The following is a 22,626-nucleotide window of genomic DNA, read 5'->3' as shown; positions in this document are numbered from 1 at the left end:
CCCACGACTGCGTGGCCAAACACGACTCCAACACTATCATTAAGTTTGCTGATGACACAACAGGGGCAGGCCTGATCACTGACAACGATGAGACATCCTATAGGGAGGAGGTCAGAGAACTGACAGTGTGGTGCCAGGACAACTTCTCCCTCAACGTGAGCAAGACCAAAAGGCTGATTGTGGACTACAGGAAAAGGCGGGCCGAACTAGCCCCCATTAACATCAACGGGGCTGTAGTGGAGCAAGTTCCTTGGTGTCCACATCACCAACGATCTATCACACACCTTGACAGTCGTGAAGATGGCACGACAAAACCTTTTCGGCATGGATTTGGCATGGGTCCCCAGATCCTCAAAAAGTTCTACAGCTGCACCATCGAGAGCATCCTGACCGGTTGCATCACCGCCTGGTATGGCAACTGCTCGGCATCTGACCGTAAGGCGTTACAGACGGTAGTGTGAACGGCCCAGTACATCACTGGAGCCAAGCTTCCTGCCATCCAGGAACTATATAATAGGCGGTGTCAGAGGAAAGCCCATTAAATTGTCAGATACTCCAGTCACCCAAGTCATAGACTGTTCTCTCTGCCACCGCACGGCAAGCGGTACCAGAGCGCCAAGTCTAGGACCAAAAGGCTCCTTAACAGCTTATACCCCCAAGCCATAAGACTGCTGAACAATTAATCCAATGGCCAGCAGACTATTTACATTGACAACCCCTCCCATTTGTTTTGTACACTGCTTCTACTCGCTGTTTATCATCTATGCATAGTCACTTCACCCCTACCTACATGTACAAATGACCTCTAACCTGTACCCCCACACTGACTCTGTACCGGTATTCGTTATTGTGTTACTTTAAAAAACATTTTTTTACTTTAGTTTATTTGGTAAATATTTTCTTAACTCTCTTTGAACTGCACTGTTGATTAATGGCTTGTAATTAAGCATTTCACGGTAAGGTCTACACTGTTGATTAAAGGCTTGTCTTTTCACGGTAAGGTCTACACTGTTGATTAAAGGCTTGTCTTTTCACGGTAAGGTCTACACTGTTGGTTAAGGGCTGGTCAGTAAGCATTTCACTGTAAGGTCTACACTGTTGGTTAAGGGCTGGTCAGTAAGCATTTCACGGTAAGGTCTACACTGTTGGTTAAGGGCTGGTCAGTAAGCATTTCACGGTAAGGTCTACACTGTTGGTTAAGGGCTTGTCAATAAGCATTTCACGGTAAGGTCTACACTGTTGAGTAAAGGCTTGTCATTTCACGGTAAGGTCTACACTGTTGATTAAAGGCTTGTCTTTTCACGGTAAGGTCTACACTGTTGGTTAAGGGCTGGTCAGTAAGCATTTCACTGTAAGGTCTACACTGTTGGTTAAGGGCTGGTCAGTAAGCATTTCACGGTAAGGTCTACACTGTTGGTTAAGGGCTGGTCAGTAAGCATTTCACGGTAAGGTCTACACTGTTGGTTAAGGGCTGGTCAGTAAGCATTTCACTGTAAGGTCTACACTGTTGGTTAAGGGCTGGTCAGTAAGCATTTCACGGTAAGGTCTACACTGTTGGTTAAGGGCTTGTCAATAAGCATTTCACGGTAAGGTCTACACTGTTGAGTAAAGGCTTGTCATTTCATGGTAAGGTCTACACTGTTGGTTAAGGGCTGGTCAGTAAGCATTTCACTGTAAGGTCTACACTTGTTGTATTTGGCGCATGTGACCAGGTTTGATTTGATCTACATGCACTACATAGGGAATAGGATGCCATATTAACACATGTGAAGTCCCATGTTTCAGCAGCTGAAATAAAAGCTCCACCTTGTGGGATAAATAAAATAATAAGGCCACTTTCTAAAATTTGCAGTTTTGTCAAAAGACACAATGCCACAGATGTCTCAAGTTTTGAGGGAGCGTGCAATAGGCAAGATGACTGCAGGAATGTCCACCAGAGCTGTTTCCAGAGAATTTAATGTTCATTTCTCTACCATAAGCTGCCCCCATCCTCGTTTTAGAAAATTTGGCAGTACGTCCAACCGGCCTCACAACCATAGACCACATGTATAGCATTGTGTGGGTGAGCGGTTTGCTGATGTCAATGTTGTGAACAGAGTGTCCCATGTTTGTGGTGGGCTTCTGGTATGGGCAGGCATAAGCTAAGGACAATGGACACAAGTGCATTTTATCGATGGCAATTTGAACGCAGAGAAACCGTAATGAGATCCCGAGGCCGATTGTAGTGCCATTCATCTGCCACCATCACCTCATGTTTCAGCATGACAATGCATGTATCATTCAGGATAATGCATGATAGTGTCTGTCTGTCTGTCTGTCTGTCTGTCTCTGTCTGTGTGTGTGTAAAAAATGTATGTAGTACAGTACCAGTCAAAAGTTTGGATACATCTACTCAATCAAGGGGTTTTCTCAATTTTTTAAAATTGTTTTATACATTGTACAATACTAGTGAAGACATCAAAACTATTAAATAACTCATATGGAATCATGTAATAACCAAAAAAAGTGTTAAACAAATAAAAATATTTTTTAGATTCTTCAAAGTAGCTTTGCATTCTTTCAACCAGCATCACCTGGAATGTTTTCCCAACAGTCTTGAATGAGTTCGCACATATGCTTTTTATTCACTCTGTGGTCCAACTCATCCCAAAACATCTCAATTGGGTTGAGGTCGGGTGATTGTGGAGGCCAGGTCATCTGATGCAGCACTCCATCACTCTCCTTCTTGGTCATATAGCCCTTACCGAGCCTGGAGGTGTGTTGGGTCATTGTTCTGTTGAAAAACAAATGATAGTCCCACTAAGCGCAAACCAGATGGGATGGTGTATCGCTGCAGAATGCTGTGGTAGCCATGTTGGTTAAGTGTGCCTTGAATTCTAAATAAATCACTGACCGTGTCACCTGCAAAGCACCTCCACACCATCACACGGCAGGTGTGGGGCGGCAGGGTAACCTAGTGTTTAGAGCATTGGACTAGTAATCGAAAGGTTGTAAGTTTGAATCCCCGAGCTGACAAGGTTCAAATCTGTCGTTCTGCCCCTGAACAGGCAGTTAACCCATTGTTCCTAGGCCGTCATTGAAAATAAGAATTTGTTCTTAACTGACTTGCCTAGTAAAATAAAGGTAAAAGTAAAATAAATAAAAAACACCACCTCCTTAAGTCTTAGGTCAGTTCTTAGTGTGGTAGTGCAGGTCTTAGGTCAGTTCTTAGTGTGGTAGTGCAGGTCTTAGGTCAGTTCTTAGTGTGGTAGTGCAGGTCTTAGGTCAGTTCTTAGTGTGGTAGTGCAGGTCTTAGGTCAGTTCTTACTGTGGTAGTGCAGGTCTTAGGTCAGTTCTTACTGTGGTAGTGCAGGTCTTAGGTCAGTTCTTACTGTGGTAGTGCAGGTCTTAGGTCAGTTCTTACTGTGGTAGTACAGGTCTTAGGTCAGTTCTTACTGTGGTAGTGCAGGTCCTTGCACGTGGCCTGGGGGTGACATCCTCCGTTCTCCTCCAGACAGCGGTCGACGGGTGGAACCACCTTCTCCAGACACTGGAGCCCGTTCCCCACGTACCCATCAAGACATTCGCACTGACGCTCATTCTGATAGGATAAAACACATCAGGATATTACTAAAAACAAGGATAACTAGATCTCAAAATGTACCGGAGGAGACCAACCTTGGACTTTCTCCTCCAACGCATTTTGAGAAAGAAGTGAGGGGATAGGACGCAAGGAATCAGGTGTTAGGGGTTTTATGAGCAGCAGCTCCTCTTCCTGGGGTCCACACACAACATGACATAATACAGAACGTTAATAGACAAGAACAGCTCAAGGACAGAACTACATATACATTTAAAAGCATCTCACATAGCCTACATTACAGTATCAATACAAACACACACAATCTCTAGGTCAAACAGGGGAGAGGCGTAGTGCAGTGAGGTGTTGCTTTATCTGTTTTTTGAAACCAGGTTTGCTGTTCATTTGAGCAATATGATGGGATTTTCATGTAATAATAGCTCTTTGTAATACTGTACGCTTTCTTGAATTTATTCTGGATTTGGGGACTATGAAAAGACCCCTGGTGGCATGTCTGATGCGGTGAGTGTGTGTGTCAGAGCTGTGAGTAAGTTGACTATGCAAATAATTTGGAATTTCCAACACATTAAATGTTCTTATAAAAACAAGAAGTGTCACAGTCAGTCTTTCTTCAACTCTTAGCCAATGAGAGACTGGTATGCATAATATTTATATTAGTCCTCTGATTACAATGAGGAGCAAGACGTGGCGCTCTGTTCTGGGCCAGCTGCAGTCTTTCTTAGCAGAACTTGACCATATGACTGGACAATAATCAAGATAAGATAAAACTAGAGCTGGACTTGCTTTGTGGAGTGTGGTGTCGAAAAAGCAGAGCATCTCTTTATTATGGAGAGACCTCTCCCCATCTTTACAACCATTGAATCTATGACTTCATCCTGCTAACTGTTCCAAATGTCCAAACTGAATTTGGTAAAAGGGCTTTTATGTCCTCTGCGCCATCGTCTTGGAACACCTTACAAAATACTTTTAAACTGGAAGAACTTGTCCTGATTGGTGTTTTTAAACCACTGATGAAGGATTTTGAGGCTGATTCCCTGACCTGTCAATGTTTTTAATTTTCTGTTTTTGATTTTGTTATACTCTTGTGAATTCTATGTTTTTTACTAGATTACTTTTTCATGTTTTTTTCATGTTGTCTGTCTGTAATTGTGTAATGACTTGGGGCTGCCTATCTTGGTCAGTACGCTCTTGAAAAAGAGATTTCAAATCTCAATGAGCCCTTCCTGGTTAAATAAAGGTTAAAGAAAATAAAAAAATGTTTTGACCATGACAGTTTACAATCTAAGATATCACCAAGTAATTTAGTTTCCTCAACTTGTTCAACACCATTCATTACCAGATTCAGCGGAGGGCTGGAGCTTAGGGAATGATTTGTATCACATATGATGCTCTTAGTTTTTTCTCAACAGGTTATGTTCAATAATATCAAAGGCTGCACTGAAATCTAACAGTACAGCTCCCACAATCTTCTTATTATCAATTTCTCAATCAACCATCAGTCATTTGTGTCAGTGCAGTACATGTTGAGTGCCCTTCTCTATAAAAATGCTGAAAGTGTCAATCTGTTTACAGAGAAATAGTATTTTATTTGGTCAAACACATTTCTTTCCAACAGTTTCCTAAGAGCTGGCAACAAGCTGATAGGTCTGCTGTTAGAACCAGTAAAGGCCGCTTTATCACTTTTGGGTATCGGAATGGCTTTGGCTTCCCTCCAGGTCTGACGACAAACACCTTCCTCTAGGCTCAGATTAAAGATATGACAGATATTAGTGGCTATAGAGTCAGCTACCATCCTCAGTAGCTTTCCATCTAATTTGTCAAAGCCAGGAGGTTTGTCATTATTGCTCGATAACAATAATTTCTCCACCTCTCCCACTAACTTTACAAAATTCTAACTTTAGTTTTTTTATGCACGATGGCTCACTGTTCGTGTGTGGCATTTCCTGCCTACATTTTCCCGCTTTGCCAATGAAGTAATCAATCAAATAATTGGAAACATTAAATGGTTTTGTGATGAATAAGCCATCTGATTGGATGAAAGATGGAGTTGAATTTGTCTTTCTACAAGATGGTGCCGACAGACATGGCAGCTCTGCTTTCAGCTCCTAAGCAACTTTGAAAGTATTTTTTTTGTGTGTTATTTCTTACATTATTAGCCCAGAAAGTTTTTTGTGTTATTACATACAGCCGGAAACCTGCAACCACAACACTTCAATAACACTTGACATGAGATCTTCTCTAAGCATTACAGGGATATGGCTCTGAATATATACAGTAACACCTCCCCTATAAGCATTACAGGGATATGGCTCTGAATATATACAGCAACACCTCCCCCATAAGCATTACAGGGATATGGCTCTGAATATATACAGCACCTCCCCCATAAGCATTCCTGTCTCTTCTGTAGATGTTATATCCTTGTATTGCTGCTGCTGTATCATCAAATGAATTATCTAAGTGAGTCTCAGAAATGGCTAATATATAAATGTTATCTGATGTTAACAAGATATTGATTTCATTAACCTTATTTCTAAGACTACATATATTACTATGGGCTATTTTCAGTCATTTCCTGGGTAGCTGATCAGAGACACATGGAAAAGAGAAAACAAAGCAAGAGAAAAAACACACATTCAGCAGTCCATTGATCAGTTGGTGTGTGTGTGTGCTGTGGGGTTGAAGCTACGAAGCCATAGACTTGGCTCTCTCATCCCTTTCGGAGAGAGGATGGACAATGAGTCTGTCATAGGGGATGTACGCAATTTCCCCACGCGCTCTGGCAGCTTTCATGGCTGGGATCAGTTCTTTCCTCTTCTGGCACACAGCTTCAGGATAGTCCTCTTTGAGGAAGATAAATGTTCCTCTCAAGATCTTGGCTCTTTCCAGACCAACTACCTTGTCCTTGAACCTCAGGCATCTGATCACTGTCGGCCTGGGCCTGTCACCCGGGCCGCTGGTGGGTTTTCCAATCCTGTGGTTGCGCTCTACCTCAATCTTCCTGTGGTCCATCTTCAATTTCTCAGTTCATTTTCCTCACTTTGTCCTCAGACTCCGTCAAGGTCTCGTGGAGATTCTGAAATTTCATCCATAACCATATTGTTCCGTCTTGATTATCCCTGGAGATAATCTGATTCCTCAGTCATTGTTATAATGGATTCACACACAGAACTGATGACCTCTCTCAATGACTTACAGATTACTGTCATCTTGCCGTTCTCCTGTTTCACCTCACGAGCTGAACCTGGGAGAACTGCAAACTGTTCTTCAGGTACTGGACCTCTCTGGTCAGGTCGTCCATTCTTTTATTAGTTGACTCCACCAGTAATTGGACAAAACATTTGTATTTATTTTCTTGTTGTAACAACTTTTAGAACTATTTTATTTGTTTAGAAGAACTGTGATAGAAAGACACCACTGTCCTCAACGGTACTCCTGGGATATACAGGTTATACTGTTACTCCTCTCAGTTCCAGACAGGACAGGTTATGCTGTTACTCCTCTCAGTTCCAGACAGGACAGGTTATACTGTTACTCCTCTCAGTTCCAGATAGGAGAGGTTATACTGTTACTCCTCTCAGTTCCAGACAGGACAGGTTATACTGTTACTCCTCTCAGTTCCAGACAGGACAGGTTATACTGCTATTCCTCTCAGTTCCAGACAGGACAGGTTATACTGTTACTCCTCTCTGTTCCAGACAGGACAGGTTATACTGTTACTCCTCTCAGTTCCAGACAGGACAGGTTATACTGTTACTCCTCTCAGTTCCAGACAGGACAGGTTGAACTGTTACTCCCCTCAGTTCCAGACAGAACAGGTTATACTGTTACTCCCCTCAGTTCCAGACAGGACAGGTTATACTGTTACTCCTCTTAGTTCCAGACAGGACAGGTTATAATGTTACTCCTCTCAGTTCCAGACAGGACAGGTTATACTGTTACTCCTCTCAGTTCCAGATAGGAGAGGTTATACTGTTACTCCTCTCAGTTCCAGACAGGACAGGTTATACTGTTACTCCTCTCAGTTCCAGACAGGCCAGGTTATACTGTTACTCCTCTCAGTTCCAGATAGGAGAGGTTATACTGTTACTCCTCTCTATACTGTCACTCCTCTCAGTTCCAGACAGGTTATACTGTTACTCCTCTCAGTTCCAGACAGGACAGGTTATACTGTTACTCCTCTCAGTTCCAGACAGGTTATACTTTTACTCCTCTCAGTTCCGGACAGGCCAGGTTATACTGTTACTCCTCTCAGTTCCAGATAGGAGAGGTTATACTGTTACTCCTCTCTATACTGTTACTCCTCTCAGTTCCAGACAGGTTATACTGTTACTCCTCTCAGTTCCGGACAGGTTATACTGTTACTCCTCTCAGTTCCAGACAGGACAGGTTATACTGTTACTCCTCTCAGTTCCAGACAGGTTATACTGTTACTCCTCTCAGTTCCGGACAGGTTACTCTGTTACTCCTCTCAGTTCCAGACAGGACAGGTTATGCTGTTACTCCTCTCAGTTCCAGACAGGACAGGTTATGCTGTTACTCCTCTCAGTTCCAGACAGGTTATGCTGTTACTCCTCTCAGTTCCAGACAGGACAGGTTATGCTGTTACTCCTCTCAGTTCCAGACAGGACAGGTTATGCTGTTACTCCTCTCAGTTCCAGACAGGTTATGCTGTTACTCCTCTCAGTTCCAGACAGGTTATACTGTTACTCCTCTCAGTTCCAGACAGGACAGGTTATACTGTTACTCCACTCAGTTCCAGACAGGACAGGTTATGCTGTTACTCCACTCAGTTCCAGACAGGACAGGTTATGCTGTTACTCCTCTCAGTTCCAGACAGGTTATACTGTTACTCCTCTCAGTTCCAGACAGGACAGGTTATGCTGTTACTCCTCTCAGTTCCAGACAGGACAGGTTATACTGTTACTCCTCTCAGTTCCAGACAGGACAGGTTACTCTGTTACTCCTCTCAGTTCCAGACAGGACAGGTTATACTGTTACTCCTCTCAGTTCCAGGCAGGACAGGTTATACTGTTACTCCTCTCAGTTCCAGTCAGGACAGGTTACTCTGTTACTCCTCTCAGTTCCAGACAGGACAGGTTATACTGTTACTCCTCTCAGTTCCAGACAGGTTATACTGTTACTCCTCTCAGTTCCAGACAGGTTATACTGTTACTCCTCTCAGTTCCAGACAGGACAGGTTATACTGTTACTCCTCTCAGTTCCAGACAGGTTATACTGTTACTCCTCTCAGTTCCAGACAGGTTATACTGTTACTCCTCTCAGTTCCAGACAGGACAGGTTATACTGTTACTCCTCTCAGTTCCAGACAGGACAGGTTATACTGTTACTCCTCTCAGTTCCAGACAGGACAGGTTATACTGTTACTCCTCTCAGTTCCAGACAGGACCGGTTATACTGTTACTCCTCTCAGTTCCAGTCAGGACAGGTTATACTGTTACTCCTCTCAGTTCCAGACACGTTATACTGTTACTCCTCTCAGTTCCAGACAGGTTATACTGTTACTCCTCTCAGTTCCAGACAGGACAGGTTATACTGTTACTCCACTCAGTTCCAGACAGGTTATACTGTTACTCCTCTCAGTTCCAGACACGTTATACTGTTACTCCTCTCAGTTCCGGACAGGTTACTCTGTTACTCCTCTCAGTTCCAGACAGGACAGGTTATGCTGTTACTCCTCTCAGTTCCAGACAGGACAGGTTATGCTGTTACTCCTCTCAGTTCCAGACAGGTTATGCTGTTACTCCTCTCAGTTCCAGACAGGACAGGTCAGCTGTTACTCCTCTCAGTTCCAGACAGGACAGGTTATGCTGTTACTCCTCTCAGTTCCAGACAGGTTATGCTGTTACTCCTCTCAGTTCCAGACAGGACAGGTTATGCTGTTACTCCTCTCAGTTCCAGACAGGACAGGTTATGCTGTTACTCCTCTCAGTTCCAGACAGGTTATGCTGTTACTCCTCTCAGTTCCAGACAGGTTATACTGTTACTCCTCTCAGTTCCAGACAGGACAGGTTATACTGTTACTCCACTCAGTTCCAGACAGGACAGGTTATGCTGTTACTCCACTCAGTTCCAGACAGGACAGGTTATGCTGTTACTCCTCTCAGTTCCAGACAGGTTATACTGTTACTCCTCTCAGTTCCATACAGGACAGGTTATACTGTTACTCCTCTCAGTTCCAGACAGGACAGGTTATACTGTTACTCCTCTCAGGTCCAGACAGAGCATGTCAGAGGGAAGATGGAAGCAGCAACAAACAGCATGGATCTAGACACAATGGCTAACCGTGTCGCGGGCTGCGTTCAAGCCCTCAATGAAACCCTTCTAGCTTGATAGGCAACTAGCTAGCAGCTAGGCTAGCTTCTACACCAAACAGCCCCACAGACCTGGCCTTGGCTGTCAGGATCACTGGACCGAAATTAGCAGTCCCAGCAACTGATGCCAACCACGTCGCAGGGTCAAAACTCAAACGGTAGCTAGCTACTAACCAAACTTTTTCACTTGAACACTTTTTCAGAGACTTTCATAACTTTACAAAACAACAAACCGAGCGCTCCCTCATTCTGCATTCAACAGGAAGGAAAGACAATTGAGAGAGCGCCAGAAAAACATGAATATGAAGCCACCACTCACAGGCCCTGTGAACAGGCAAGTAGCGAAGTCACTGCATCCTCCGTTGGTCTCTGTGACACACCTGTTGATAGGTGAGCAGACAGAGCCGTCACCCTCGTAGCCAGACAGACATGTACAGTTGACCTGCAGGTCTGTCTGGAGACAGGCTGCATGCTGGTGGCAGCCCCCGTTGTACTCCGCACACAGATCAGGAGCTGGAGGAGACAGAGAGAATAATATAACAGACCAGGAGCTGGAGGAGACACAAAGAATAATATAACAGACCAGGAGCTGGAGGAGACACAGAGAATAATATAACAGACCAGGAGCTGGAGGAGACACAGAGAATAATATAACAGACCAGGAGCTGGAGGAGACACAGAGAATAATATAACAGACCAGGAGCTGGAGGAGACACAGAGAATAATATAACAGACCAGGAGCTGGAGGAGACAGAGATCATTAATAATATAACAGACCAGGAGCTGGAGGAGACACAGAGAATAATATAACAGACCAGGAGCTGGAGGAGACACAGAGAATAATATAACAGACCAGGAGCTGGAGGAGACACAGAGAATAATATAACAGACCAGGAGCTGGAGGAGACACAGAGAATAATATAACAGACCAGGAGCTGGAGGAGATTTCTCAAATGGCACCCTATTACCTAATTAGTGCACACAGTTTCCGTAGTGACTAACAAACTACATTGGGTCTTCATCTAAAATATCACCCTGTTCCCTATATTGTGCACTACTCAAAATAAGTGCACAATATCGGAAATAGGGTACCATTTGGGACGCATCCCAAGACTCGCTAAATGTTTAGGGCCAAAGAGTTTTCCCTGGTCAGGTCACATGGTCTGGAAAAACTCTGGGCCCCTACTCATGACGCACCACCCCAAGAGTGTGGATTTAGAATGAATACTTTGGGTTAATCTATTAGCTAACTGGATTGTGGGTAATAAATGAGTTAAATAATGATTCCAACCCACCGGTGCAGTTCAAGCCGTCCCCCACATACTGTGACTGACAGAGACAGATGTTGTCGGCCTGACACACAGCGTTGCTATGGCACTCTGGAGAACACACCAGCTTCTTCTCTGATTGGACACAACAGTAGACAAAGTTATCACACACGGGCCCACACATACAATACAACTTTATGTCCATAGCTACTTTATTTTTATTATAGTTTGTTATTGTTATTATAGTCTTTGCTATTATTAGTTTACAGTTTTTATTATTACAGTTATTATTTTTAGAGTTATTATTAGTTAGCATTATTTTGTATATTTTGGGAAAAATATATATAGTTATAAAGTTATGATTATTGTTATTATTAGCAATTATTATGCAGTATAGTTATTATTATTATAATTATATGTATTATTGTTATTGTTATAGTTATAACTGTTATAGCTTTTATAGTTGTTATTACTATTATAGTTATTATGTATTATAGTAATAATATGTATTATTATAGTAATAATATGTATTATTATAGTTATTATGTCTATTAGTATAGTTATAATATGTACTATTATAGTTGTTATTACTATTATAGTTATTATGTATTATAGTAATAATATGTATTATTATAGTTATTATTACTGTTATAGTTATTATGTATTATTATAGTTATTATGTGTATTAGTATAGTTATAATATGTACTATTATAGTTGTTATTACTATTATAGTTATTATGTATTATAGTAATAATATGTATTATTATAGTTATTATGTATTATAGTAATAATATGTATTATTATAGTTATTATTACTGTTATAGTTATTATGTATTATTATAGTTATTATGTGTATTAGTATAGTTATAATATGTATTATTATAGTTAATATTACTGTTATAGTTATTATGTATTATTATAGCTATTATTACTGTTATAGTTATTATGTATTAGTATAGTTATAATATGTATTATTATAGTTAATATTACTGTTATAGTTATTATGTGTATTAGTATAGTTATAATATGTATTATTATAGTTATTATGTGTATTATTATAGTTATTATGTATTATTATAGTTATTATGTATTATTATAGTTATAATATGTATTATTATAGTTATTATGTGTATTAGTATGGTTATAATATGTATTATTATAGTTATTATGTATTATTATAGTTATACTATGTATTATTATAGTTATTATGTATTATTATAGTTATTATGTATTATTATAGTTATTATGTATTATTATAGTTATTATGTATTATTATAGTAGTAATATGTATTATTATAGTTAATATTACTGTTATAGTTATTATGTGTATTAGTATAGTTATAATATGTATTATTATAGTTAATATTACTGTTATAGTTATTATGTATTATTATAGCTATTATTACTGTTATAGTTATTATGTATTATTATAGTTATTATGTGTATTAGTATAGTTATAATATGTATTATTATAGTTAATATTACTGTTATAGTTATTATGTATTATTATAGCTATTATTACTATTATAGTTATTATGTATTATTATAGTTATTATGTGTATTAGTATAGTTATAATATGCATTATTATAGTTAATATTACTGTTATAGTTATTATGTATTATTATAGTTAATATTACTGTTATAGTTATTATGTGTATTAGTATAGTTATAATATGTATTATTATAGCTAATATTACTGTTATAGTTATTATGTGTATTAGTATAGTTATAATATGTATTATTATAGTTAATATTACTGTTATAGTTATTATGTGTATTAGTATAGTTATAATATGTATTATTATAGTTAATATTACTGTTATAGTTATTATGTATTATTATAGTTATTATGTGTATTAGTATAGTTATAATATGTATTATTATAGTTATTATGTGTATTATTATAGTTATAATATGTACTATTATAGTTAATATTACTATTATAGTTATTATATCTATTAGTATAGTTATACTATGTATCTATTAGTATAGTTATAATATGTATTATTATAGTTATTACATGTATTATAGTTATTATATGTATTAGTATAGTTATATACCACAATATATATATTGTGTATTATAATAGTCTATATTACTATTATAGTTATTATTATGGATTATAATAGTCATTATATGTATTATTATAGCTATTATTACTATTATAGTTATAATATGTATTATAATAGTTATTATTACTGTTATAGTTATTATATATATATATATTAGTCCAGGTAATATTATTATTATAATATACGTATTATTATGTACTATCATAGTTCAAATCAAATCAAATGTATTTGCATAGCCCTTCGTACATATAGCCCTTCGTAGTTATTATATGAGTTATAGTTATTATTATTGTTATTATTTCTTGTTATTATTATTCTATGTATTATTATAGTTATTGTTGGTATTATATTTGTTGTGATGACATATTGTTATGGTTATTATTATTATTATAGTTGTTTTTATGCATGTTTATAGTTATTATTTTTGTAGTTATTATTGTAATGATTGTTATTATTATCATATATAATATTATTGTTGTTATTAATATTATAGTTATAATATTTTTTTATAGATACAAAGAAATGTCTTCTTCTCTCTTAACCCCCCACCACATGACACATCACACAGACACATCACAGAGTTGACAGCAGCACAGGGTGAAGCTGCAATGCCCCTGGATGGAGAACATGGTGAGGGGTTAAGGACCTTGGTCAAGCGCCCAACGGTAGGGGATAGTTGTTAGAATATGAACTTAATAGCCCTCCAGTTACCAGATCAATTATCCCCCCCTTTTTTTCAGCACCTGGCCTGGGATTTGAACAGGGGATCGTTCAGCTACAGGTCCAACTCCTTAGCCACTGGGCTACCTACCAACGATATACTGCTACACGCACACAAAGCATGAAGGTAGTATTTAAGATAATATTATGAATTTATTGTCTGTTTGTGGCATTGTGTAAATGGCATAACACATTACCATGTAATAGTTCAAAAATATATCCCCAAAGGTGCTTCAGCCCAGCTTGAAGAAAAAGGGAATCAGGTACTTGACGGAGGGACTTGAACATCCCCAAAACATTCCTTACACCCAGTACAGGTCTGGATAGTCACCCATTGAAGTATCATGGATAAGGAATGTTTTTTGAATGTAATAGTGTAGTTTCATAGTAGCTGAATCAATGTTCACCTATTTTAAGGTGGCAGCGGTCTCCAGTCCAGCCCTCAGTACAGGAGCAGCTCCCATCTCCCTCCATCCCCTCCTCACACTGGCCCTGATTTGTGCAGTTACACGCTGTACAATTGGTTCCATAGTGTTTAAGTTCACACAGCTCACAAGCTATTCCTTTGAAGCCATCGTGGCACCGGCAGCGTCCAGACCCCAGACGGCCATCATCACAGTCCCCGTGATCTCCACAGGGAGACTCCAACCCACCAGAACATACTGAAACACATTAGTAGTGGAAAAGGGGGAGTTTACACTGAAACACATTAGTAGTGGAAAAGGGGGAGTTTACACTGAAACACATTGGTAGTGGAAAAGGGTGAGTTTACACTGAAACATATTGGTAGTGGATGAAGTGAGTTTACACTGAAACACATTGGTAGTGAATGAAGTGAGTTTACACTGAAACATATTGGTAGTGGATGAAGTGAGTTTACACTGAAACACATTGGTAGTGGATGAAGTGAGTTTACACTGAAACATATTGGTAGTGGATGAAGTGAGTTTACACTGAAACATATTGGTAGTGGAGGAAGTGAGTTTACACTGAAACATATTGGTAGTGGATGAAGTGAGTTTACACTGAAACATATTGGTAGTGAATGAAGTGAGTTTACACTGAAACATATTGGTAGTGGATGAAGTGAGTTTACACTGAAACATATTGGTAGTGGATGAAGTGAGTTTACACTGAAACACATTGGTAGTGGATGAAGTGAGTTTACATTGAAACACATTGGTAGTGGATGATGTGAGTTTACACTGAAACACATTGGTAGTGGATGAAGTGAGTTTACACTGAAACACATTGGTAGTGGATGAAGTGAGTTTACACTGAAACATATTGGTAGTGAATGAAGTGAGTTTACACTGAAACATATTGGTAGTGGATGAAGTGAGTTTACACTGAAACACATTGGTAGTGAATGAAGTGAGTTTACACTGAAACATATTGGTAGTGGATGAAGTGAGTTTACACTGAAACACATTGGTAGTGAATGAAGTGAGTTTACACTGAAACATATTGGTAGTGGAGGAAGTGAGTTTACATTGAAACACATTGGTAGTGGATGAAGTGAGTTTACACTGAAACATATTGGTAGTGGATGAAGTGAGTTTACACTGAAACACATTGGTAGTGGATGAAGTGAGTTTACATTGAAACACATTGGTAGTGGATGATGTGAGTTTACACTGAAACACATTGGTAGTGGATGAAGTGAGTTTACACTGAAACACATTGGTAGTGGATGAAGTGAGTTTACACTGAAACATATTGGTAGTGGAGGAAGTGAGTTTACACTGAAACACATTGGTAGTGGATGAAGTGAGTTTACACTGAAACATATTGGTAGTGGAGGAAGTGAGTTTACACTGAAACACATTGGTAGTGGAGGAAGTGAGTTTACATTGAAACACATTGGTAGTGGATGATGTGAGTTTACACTGAAACATATTGGTAGTGGAGGAAGTGAGTTTACACTGAAACATATTGGTAGTGGAGGAAGTGAGTTTACACTGAAACATATTGGTATTGGAGGAAGTGAGTTTACACTGAAACATATTGGTAGTGGAGGAAGTGAGTTTACATTGAAACACATTGGTAGTGGATGATGTGAGTTTACACTGAAACATATTGGTAGTGGAGGAAGTGAGTTTACACTGAAACATATTGGTAGTGAATGAAGTGAGTTTACACTGAAACATATTGGTAGTGGAGGAAGTGAGTTTACATTGAAACACATTGGTAGTGGATGAAGTGAGTTTACACTGAAACATATTGGTAGTGGAGGAAGTGAGTTTACACTGAAACATATTGGTAGTGGAGGAAGTGAGTTTACACTGAAACATATTGGTAGTGGAGGAAGTGAGTTTACACTGAAACATATTGGTAGTGGAGGAAGTGAGTTTACACTGAAACACATTGGTAGTGGATGATGTGAGTTTACACTGAAACACATTGGAACATATCACTTTGAAGTTCCCCCTTTTCAAAGTAAAGCTCTGAGTGTTGTTATCATTAGTATGACAACAAGGTTGTACACCACTGTAAACCAACAGACATGTACAGTGCATTCATACCCCTTGACATTTTTTTCACATTTTGTTTAGCCTTATTCTAAAATGGATTAAATATTTTTTTCCCTCATCAGTCTACACACAATACCCCATAATGGCAAATGAAAACAGTGTTTTAGACATTTTTGCAAATGTATTACAAATAAAAACCAGAAATACCTTATTTACATAAGTATTCAGCACCTTTGCTATGAGACTCGAAATGAGCTCAGGTAGATCCTGTTTCCATTGATCATCCTTGAGCTCTTTCGACAACTTAATTTGAGTGCACCTGAGGTAACTTTAATTGATTGGACGTGATTTGGGAAGGCATCTGTCTATATAAGGTCCCACAGTTGACAGTGCATGTCAGAGCAAAAAAAACAAGCCATGAGGTCGAAGGAATTTTCTGTCCAACTATGAGACAGGATCGTGCCAAGAAACAAAACATTTGTGCAGCATTGAAGTTCCCCAAGAACACAGTGGCCTCCATCATTCTTAAATGGAAGAAGTTTGGAACCACCAAGACTCTTCCTAGAGTTGGCCATCAGACCAAACTGAGCAATCGGTGGAGAAGGGCCTTGGTCAGGGAGGTGACCAAGAACCTAATGGTTACTGACAGAGCCCCAGAGTTCCTCTGTGGAGATGGGAGAACCTTCCAGAAGGACAACCATCTCTGCAGTGGCCAGATGGAAGCCACTCCTCAGTAAAAGGCACATGACAGCACGCTTGGAGTTTGCCATAAGGCACCTAAAGCCTCTCAGACCATGAAAAACAAGATTCTCTGGTGTGATGAAACCAAGATTGAACTCTTTGGCCTGAATGCCAAGCGTCAGATCGGGAGGAAACCTGTCACCATCCCTACGGTGAAGCATGGTGGTGGAAGCATCATGCTGTGGGGATGTTATTCAGCGGCAGAGACTGGGAGACTAGTCTGGATCGAGGGAAAGATGATTAGAGCAAAGTACAGAGAGATCCTTGATGAAAACCTGCTCCAGAGCACTCAGGACCTCAGACTGGGGCAAAGGTTCACCTTCAAACAGGACAATGACCCTAAGCACACAGCCAAGACAATGAAGGAGTGGCTTCGGGACAAGTCTCAATGTCCTTGAGTGGTCCAGGCGGACTTGAACCCGATCAAACATCTCTGGCGAGACCTGAAAATGGAGACCTGAAAATAGCTGTACAGTGACTTTCCCCTCCAACCTGACAGAGCTTGAGAGGATCTGCAGAGAAGAATGAGAGAATCTCCCCAAATACAGGTGTGCCAAGCTGGTAGCGTTATACCCAAGAAGACTTGAGGCTGTAATCGACTGCCAAAGATGCTTCAACAAAGTACTGAGTAAAAGATCTGAATACTTACGTAACTGTAACATTTCAGTAATTTTTGTTTTATACATTTGCAAAAATTTCCAAAAGCCTGTTTTTGCTTTGTCATTATTCAGGTCTTGTGTGTAGATTGATGTGGGGGAGAAATGATTTAATTCATTTTAGAATAAGGCTGTAATGTCACAAAATGTGGAAAACGGCAAGTGTGAATACTTTCCAAATGCCCTCTTTCTCTGGAATCAAAAAGATCAAACATTCTTTAACAAAGAATATTTTAAAGAAAAATGTATTTACTGTTAGCATGAATATACAGCGCATGTCAAACTAATTCCACGTAGGGCAGAGTTGATGCGGGTTTTCGCTTCTCCCTTAATAATTCATGAAGGTCACCTCACCTCACCTGGTTGTCTGGGTCTCAGTAAGGAACTCCCCTCACCTGGTTGTCTAGGTCTCAGTAAGGAACTCCCCTCACCTGGTTGTCTGGGTCGTAGAAAGGAATTCCCCTCACCTGGTTGACTAGGTCTCAGTAAGGAACTCCCCTCACCTGGTTGTCTAGGTCTCAGTAAGGAACTCCCCTCACCTGGTTGACTAGGTCTCAGTAAGGAACTCCCCTCACCTGGTTGTCAAGGTCTCAGTAAGTAACTCCCCTCACCTGGTTGTCTAGGTCTCAGTAAGGAACTCCCTCACCTGGTTGTCAAGGTCTCAGTAAGTAACTCCCCTCACCTGGTTGTCTAGGTCTCAGTAAGTAACTCCCCTCACCTGGTTGTCTAGGTCTCAGTAAGGAACTCCCCTCACCTGGTTGTCTAGGTCTCAGTAAGGAACTCCCCTCACCTGGTTGTCTGGGTCTTAGTAAGGAACTCCCCTCACCTGGTTGTCAAGGTCTCAGTAAGTAACTCCCCTCACCTGGTTGTCTAGGTCTCAGTAAGTAACTCCCCTCACCTGGTTGTCTAGGTCTCAGTAAGGAACTCCCCTCACCTGGTTGTCTAGGTCTCAGTAAGGAACTCCCCTCACCTGGTTGTCTGGGTCTTAGTAAGGAACTCCCCTCACCTGGTTGTCTAAGTCTCAGTAAGGAACTCCCCTCACCTGGTTGTCTAGGTCTCAGTAAGGAACTCCCCTCACCTGGTTGTCTAGGTCACTAATTAGTAAGGAACTCCCCTCACCTGGTTGTCTCAGTAAGGAACTCCCCTCACCTGGTTGTCTGGGTCTTAGTAAGGAACTCCCCTCACCTGGTTGTCTAGGTCACTAATTAGTAAGGAACTCCCCTCACCTGGTTGTCTCAGTAAGGAACTCCCCTCACCTGGTTGTCTCAGTAAGGAACTCCCCTCACCTGGTTGACTAGGTCTCAGTAAAGAACTCCCCTCACCTGGTTGTCTCAGGAAGGAAATCCCCTCACGTGGTTGTCTAGGTCTCAGTAAGGAACTCCCCTTACATGCTTGTCTGGGTCATAGTAAGGAACTCCCCTCACCTGGTTGTCTGGGTCTCAGTAAGGAACTCCCCTCGCCTGGTTGTCTAGGTCACTAATTAGTAATGAACTCCCCTCACCTGGTTGTCTGGGTCTTAGTAAGGAACTCCCCTCACCTGGTTGTCTGGGTCTTAGTAAGGAACTCCCCTCACCTGGTTGTCTAGGTCTCAGTAAGGAAGTCCCCTCACCTGGTTGTCTGGGTCTTAGTAAGGAACTCCCCTCACCTGGTTGTCTAGGTCTCAGTAAGGAACTCCCCTCACCTGGTTGTCTGGGTCACTAATTAGTAAGGAACTCCCCTCACCTGGTTGTCTAGGTCACTAATTACTAAGGAACTCCCCTCACCTGGTTGTCTAGGTCACTAATTACTAAGGAACTCCCCTCACCTGGTTGTCTAGGTCACTAATTAGTAAGGAACTCCCCTCACCTGGTTGTCTAGGTCACTAATTAGTAAGGAACTCCCCTCACCTGGTTGTCTAGGTCACTAATTACTAAGGAACTCCCCTCACCTGGTTGTCTGGGTCTCAGTAAGGAAGTCCCCTCACCTGGTTGTCTGGGTCTTATTAAGGAACTCCCTCACCTGGTTGTCTAGGTCTCAGTAAGGAACTCCCCTCACCTGGTTGTCTGGGTCTTAGTAAGGAACTCCCCTCACCTGGTTGTCTAGGTCACTAATTAGTAAGGAACTCCCATCACCTGGTTGTCTAGGTCTCAGTAAGGAACTCCCCTCACCTGGTTGTCTAGGTCTCAGTAAGGAACTCCCCTCACCTGGTTGTCTAGGTCTCAGTAAGGAACTCCCCTCACCTGGTTGTCTGGGTCGTAGAAAGGAATTCCCCTCACCTGGTTGTCTGGGTCTCAGTAAGGAAGTCCCCTCACCTGGTTGTCTGGGTCTTATTAAGGAACTCCCTCACCTGGTTGTCTAGGTCTCAGTAAGGAACTCCCTCACCTGGTTGTCTGGGTCTTAGTAAGGAACTCCCCTCACCTGGTTGTCTAGGTCACTAATTAGTAAGGAACTCCCCTCACCTGGTTGTCTAGGTCTCAGTAAGGAACTCCCCTCACCTGGTTGTCTAGGTCTCAGTAAGGAACTCCCCTCACCTGGTTGTCTAGGTCTCAGTAAGGAACTCCCTCACCTGGTTGTCTAGGTCACTAATTAGTAAGGAACTCCCCTCACCTGGCTGTCTCAGTAAGGAACTCCCCTCACCTGGTTGTCTAGGTCTCAGTAAGGAACTCCCCTCACCTGTTTGTCTAGGTCTTAGTAAGGAACTCCCCTCACCTGGTTGTCTGGGGCTTAGTAAGGAACTCCCCTCGCCTGGTTGTCTGGGTCTCAGTAAGTAACTCCCCTCACCTGGTTGTCTAGGTCTCAGTAAGGAACTCCCCTCACCTGGTTGTCTAGGTCACTGATTAGTAAGGAACTCCCCTCACCTGGTTGTCTCAGAAAGGAACTCCCCTCACCTGGTTTTCTGGGTCTTAGTAAGGAACTCCCCTAACCTGGTTGTCTAGGTCACTAATTAGTAAGGAACTCCCCTCACTTGGTTGTCTAGGTCTCCGTAAGGCACTCCCCTCACCTGGTTGTCTAGGTCTCAGTAAGGAACTCCCCTTACCTGGTTGTCTGGGTCTTAGTAAGGAACTCCCCTCACCTGGTTGTCTAGGTCACTAATTAGTAATGAACTCCCCTCACCTGGTTGTCTGGGTCTCAGTAAGTAACTCCCCTCACCTGGTTGTCTGGGTCTTAGTAAGGAACTCCCCTCACCTGGTTGTCTAGGTCACTAATTAGTAATGAACTCCCTCACCTGGTTGTCTGGGTGTCAGTAAGGAACTCCCTCACCTGGTTGTCTAGGTCTCAGTAAATAACTCCCCTCACCTGGTTGTCTAGGTCTCAGTAAGGAACTCCCCTCACCTGGTTGTCTAGGTCACTAATTAGTAAGGAACTCCCCTCACCTGGTTGTCTAGGTCACTAATTAGTAAGGAACTCTCCTCACCTGGTTGTCTAGGTCACTAATTAGTAATGAACTCCCCTCACCTGGTTGTCTGGGTCTCAGTAAGGAACTCCCCTCACCTGGTTGTCTGGGTCTTAGTAAGGAACTCCCTTCACCTGGTTGTCTAGGTCTCCGTAAGTAACTCCCCTCACCTGGTTGTCTAGGTCACTAATTAGTAAGGAACTCCCTCACCTGGTTGTCTAGGTCACTAATTAGTAAGGAACTCTCCTCACCTGGTTGTCTAGGTCACTAATTAGTAATGAACTCCCTCACCTGGTTGTCTGGGTCTCAGTAAGGAACTCCCTCACCTGGTTGTCTGGGTCTTAGTAAGGAACTCCCCTCACCTGGTTGTCTAGGTCTCTAATTAGTAAGGAACTCCCTCACCTGGTTGTCTAGGTCACTAATTAGTAATGAACTCCCCTCACCTGGGTGTCTAGGTCTCAGTAAGGAACTCCCCACACCTGGTTGTCTAGGTCACTAATTAGTAATGAACTCCCCTCACCTGGTTGTCTGGGTCTCAGTAAGGAACTCCCCTCACCTGGTTGTCTAGGTCTCTAATTAGTAATGAACTCCCCTCACCTGGTTGTCTGGGTCTCAGTAAGTAACTCCAATCGCCTGGCTGTCTAGGTCACTCATTACTAAGGAACTCCCCCCCCCCCTTGGTTGTCTAGGTCACTAATTAGTAATGAACTCCCCTCACCTGGGTGTCTAGGTCTCAGTAAGGAACTCCCCTCACCTGGTTGTCTGGGTCTCAGTAAGGAACTCCCCACACCTGGTTGTCTAGGTCACTAATTAGTAATGAACTCCCCTCACCTGGTTGTCTGGGTCTCAGTAAGGAACTCCCCTCACCTGGTTGTCTAGGTCTCTAATTAGTAATGAACTCCCCTCACCTGGTTGTCTGGGTCTCAGTAAGTAACTCCCCTCGCCTGGTTGTCTAGGTCACTAATTAGTAAGGAACTCCCCTCACCTGGTTGTCTAGGTCACTAATTAGTAATGAACTCCCCTCACCTGGGTGTCTAGGTCTCAGTAAGGAACTCCCCTCACCTGGTTGTCTGGGTCTTAATAAGGAACTCCCCTCACCTGGTTGTCTGGGTCTCAGTAAGGAACTCCCCTCACCTGGTTGTCTGGGTCTTAGTAAGGAACTCCCTTCACCTGGTTGTCTAGGTCTCAGTAAGTAACTCCCCTCACCTGGTTGTCTATGTCTCAGTAAGGAACTCCCCTCACCTGGTTGTCTAGGTCACTAATTAGTAAGGAACTCCCCTCACCTGCATGTCTGGGTCTCAGTAAGGAACTCCCCACACCTGGTTGTCTAGGTCACTAATTAGTAATGAATTCCCCTCACCTGGTTGTCTGGGTCTCAGTAAGGAACTCCCCTCACCTGGTTGTC

The 22,626-nt window shown here is 41.6% G+C and overlaps 1 protein-coding gene across 1 annotated transcript in view; it reads right to left on the bottom strand.

Moving 5' to 3' along the window:
• stab1 (stabilin 1) overlaps positions 1–22,626 on the bottom strand; it is a 168,508-nt gene that overhangs the window by 16,467 nt on the left and 129,415 nt on the right. Inside the window, exons 58-61 of the mRNA XM_042304863.1 lie at positions 14,385–14,639; positions 11,211–11,318; positions 10,235–10,428; positions 3,436–3,580 (exon numbers count right to left, since the gene is read on the bottom strand). Of these exons, the coding sequence (XP_042160797.1) occupies positions 3,436–3,580; positions 10,235–10,428; positions 11,211–11,318; positions 14,385–14,639 (702 nt within the window). The remainder of the gene's footprint in view (positions 1–3,435; positions 3,581–10,234; positions 10,429–11,210; positions 11,319–14,384; positions 14,640–22,626) is intronic.

This window comes from Oncorhynchus tshawytscha, linkage group LG02 (genome assembly GCF_018296145.1).
Source record: "Oncorhynchus tshawytscha isolate Ot180627B linkage group LG02, Otsh_v2.0, whole genome shotgun sequence".
Classification (NCBI taxonomy): domain Eukaryota; kingdom Metazoa; phylum Chordata; class Actinopteri; order Salmoniformes; family Salmonidae; genus Oncorhynchus; species Oncorhynchus tshawytscha.
This window is presented reverse-complemented; position numbering and strand designations above follow the sequence as displayed.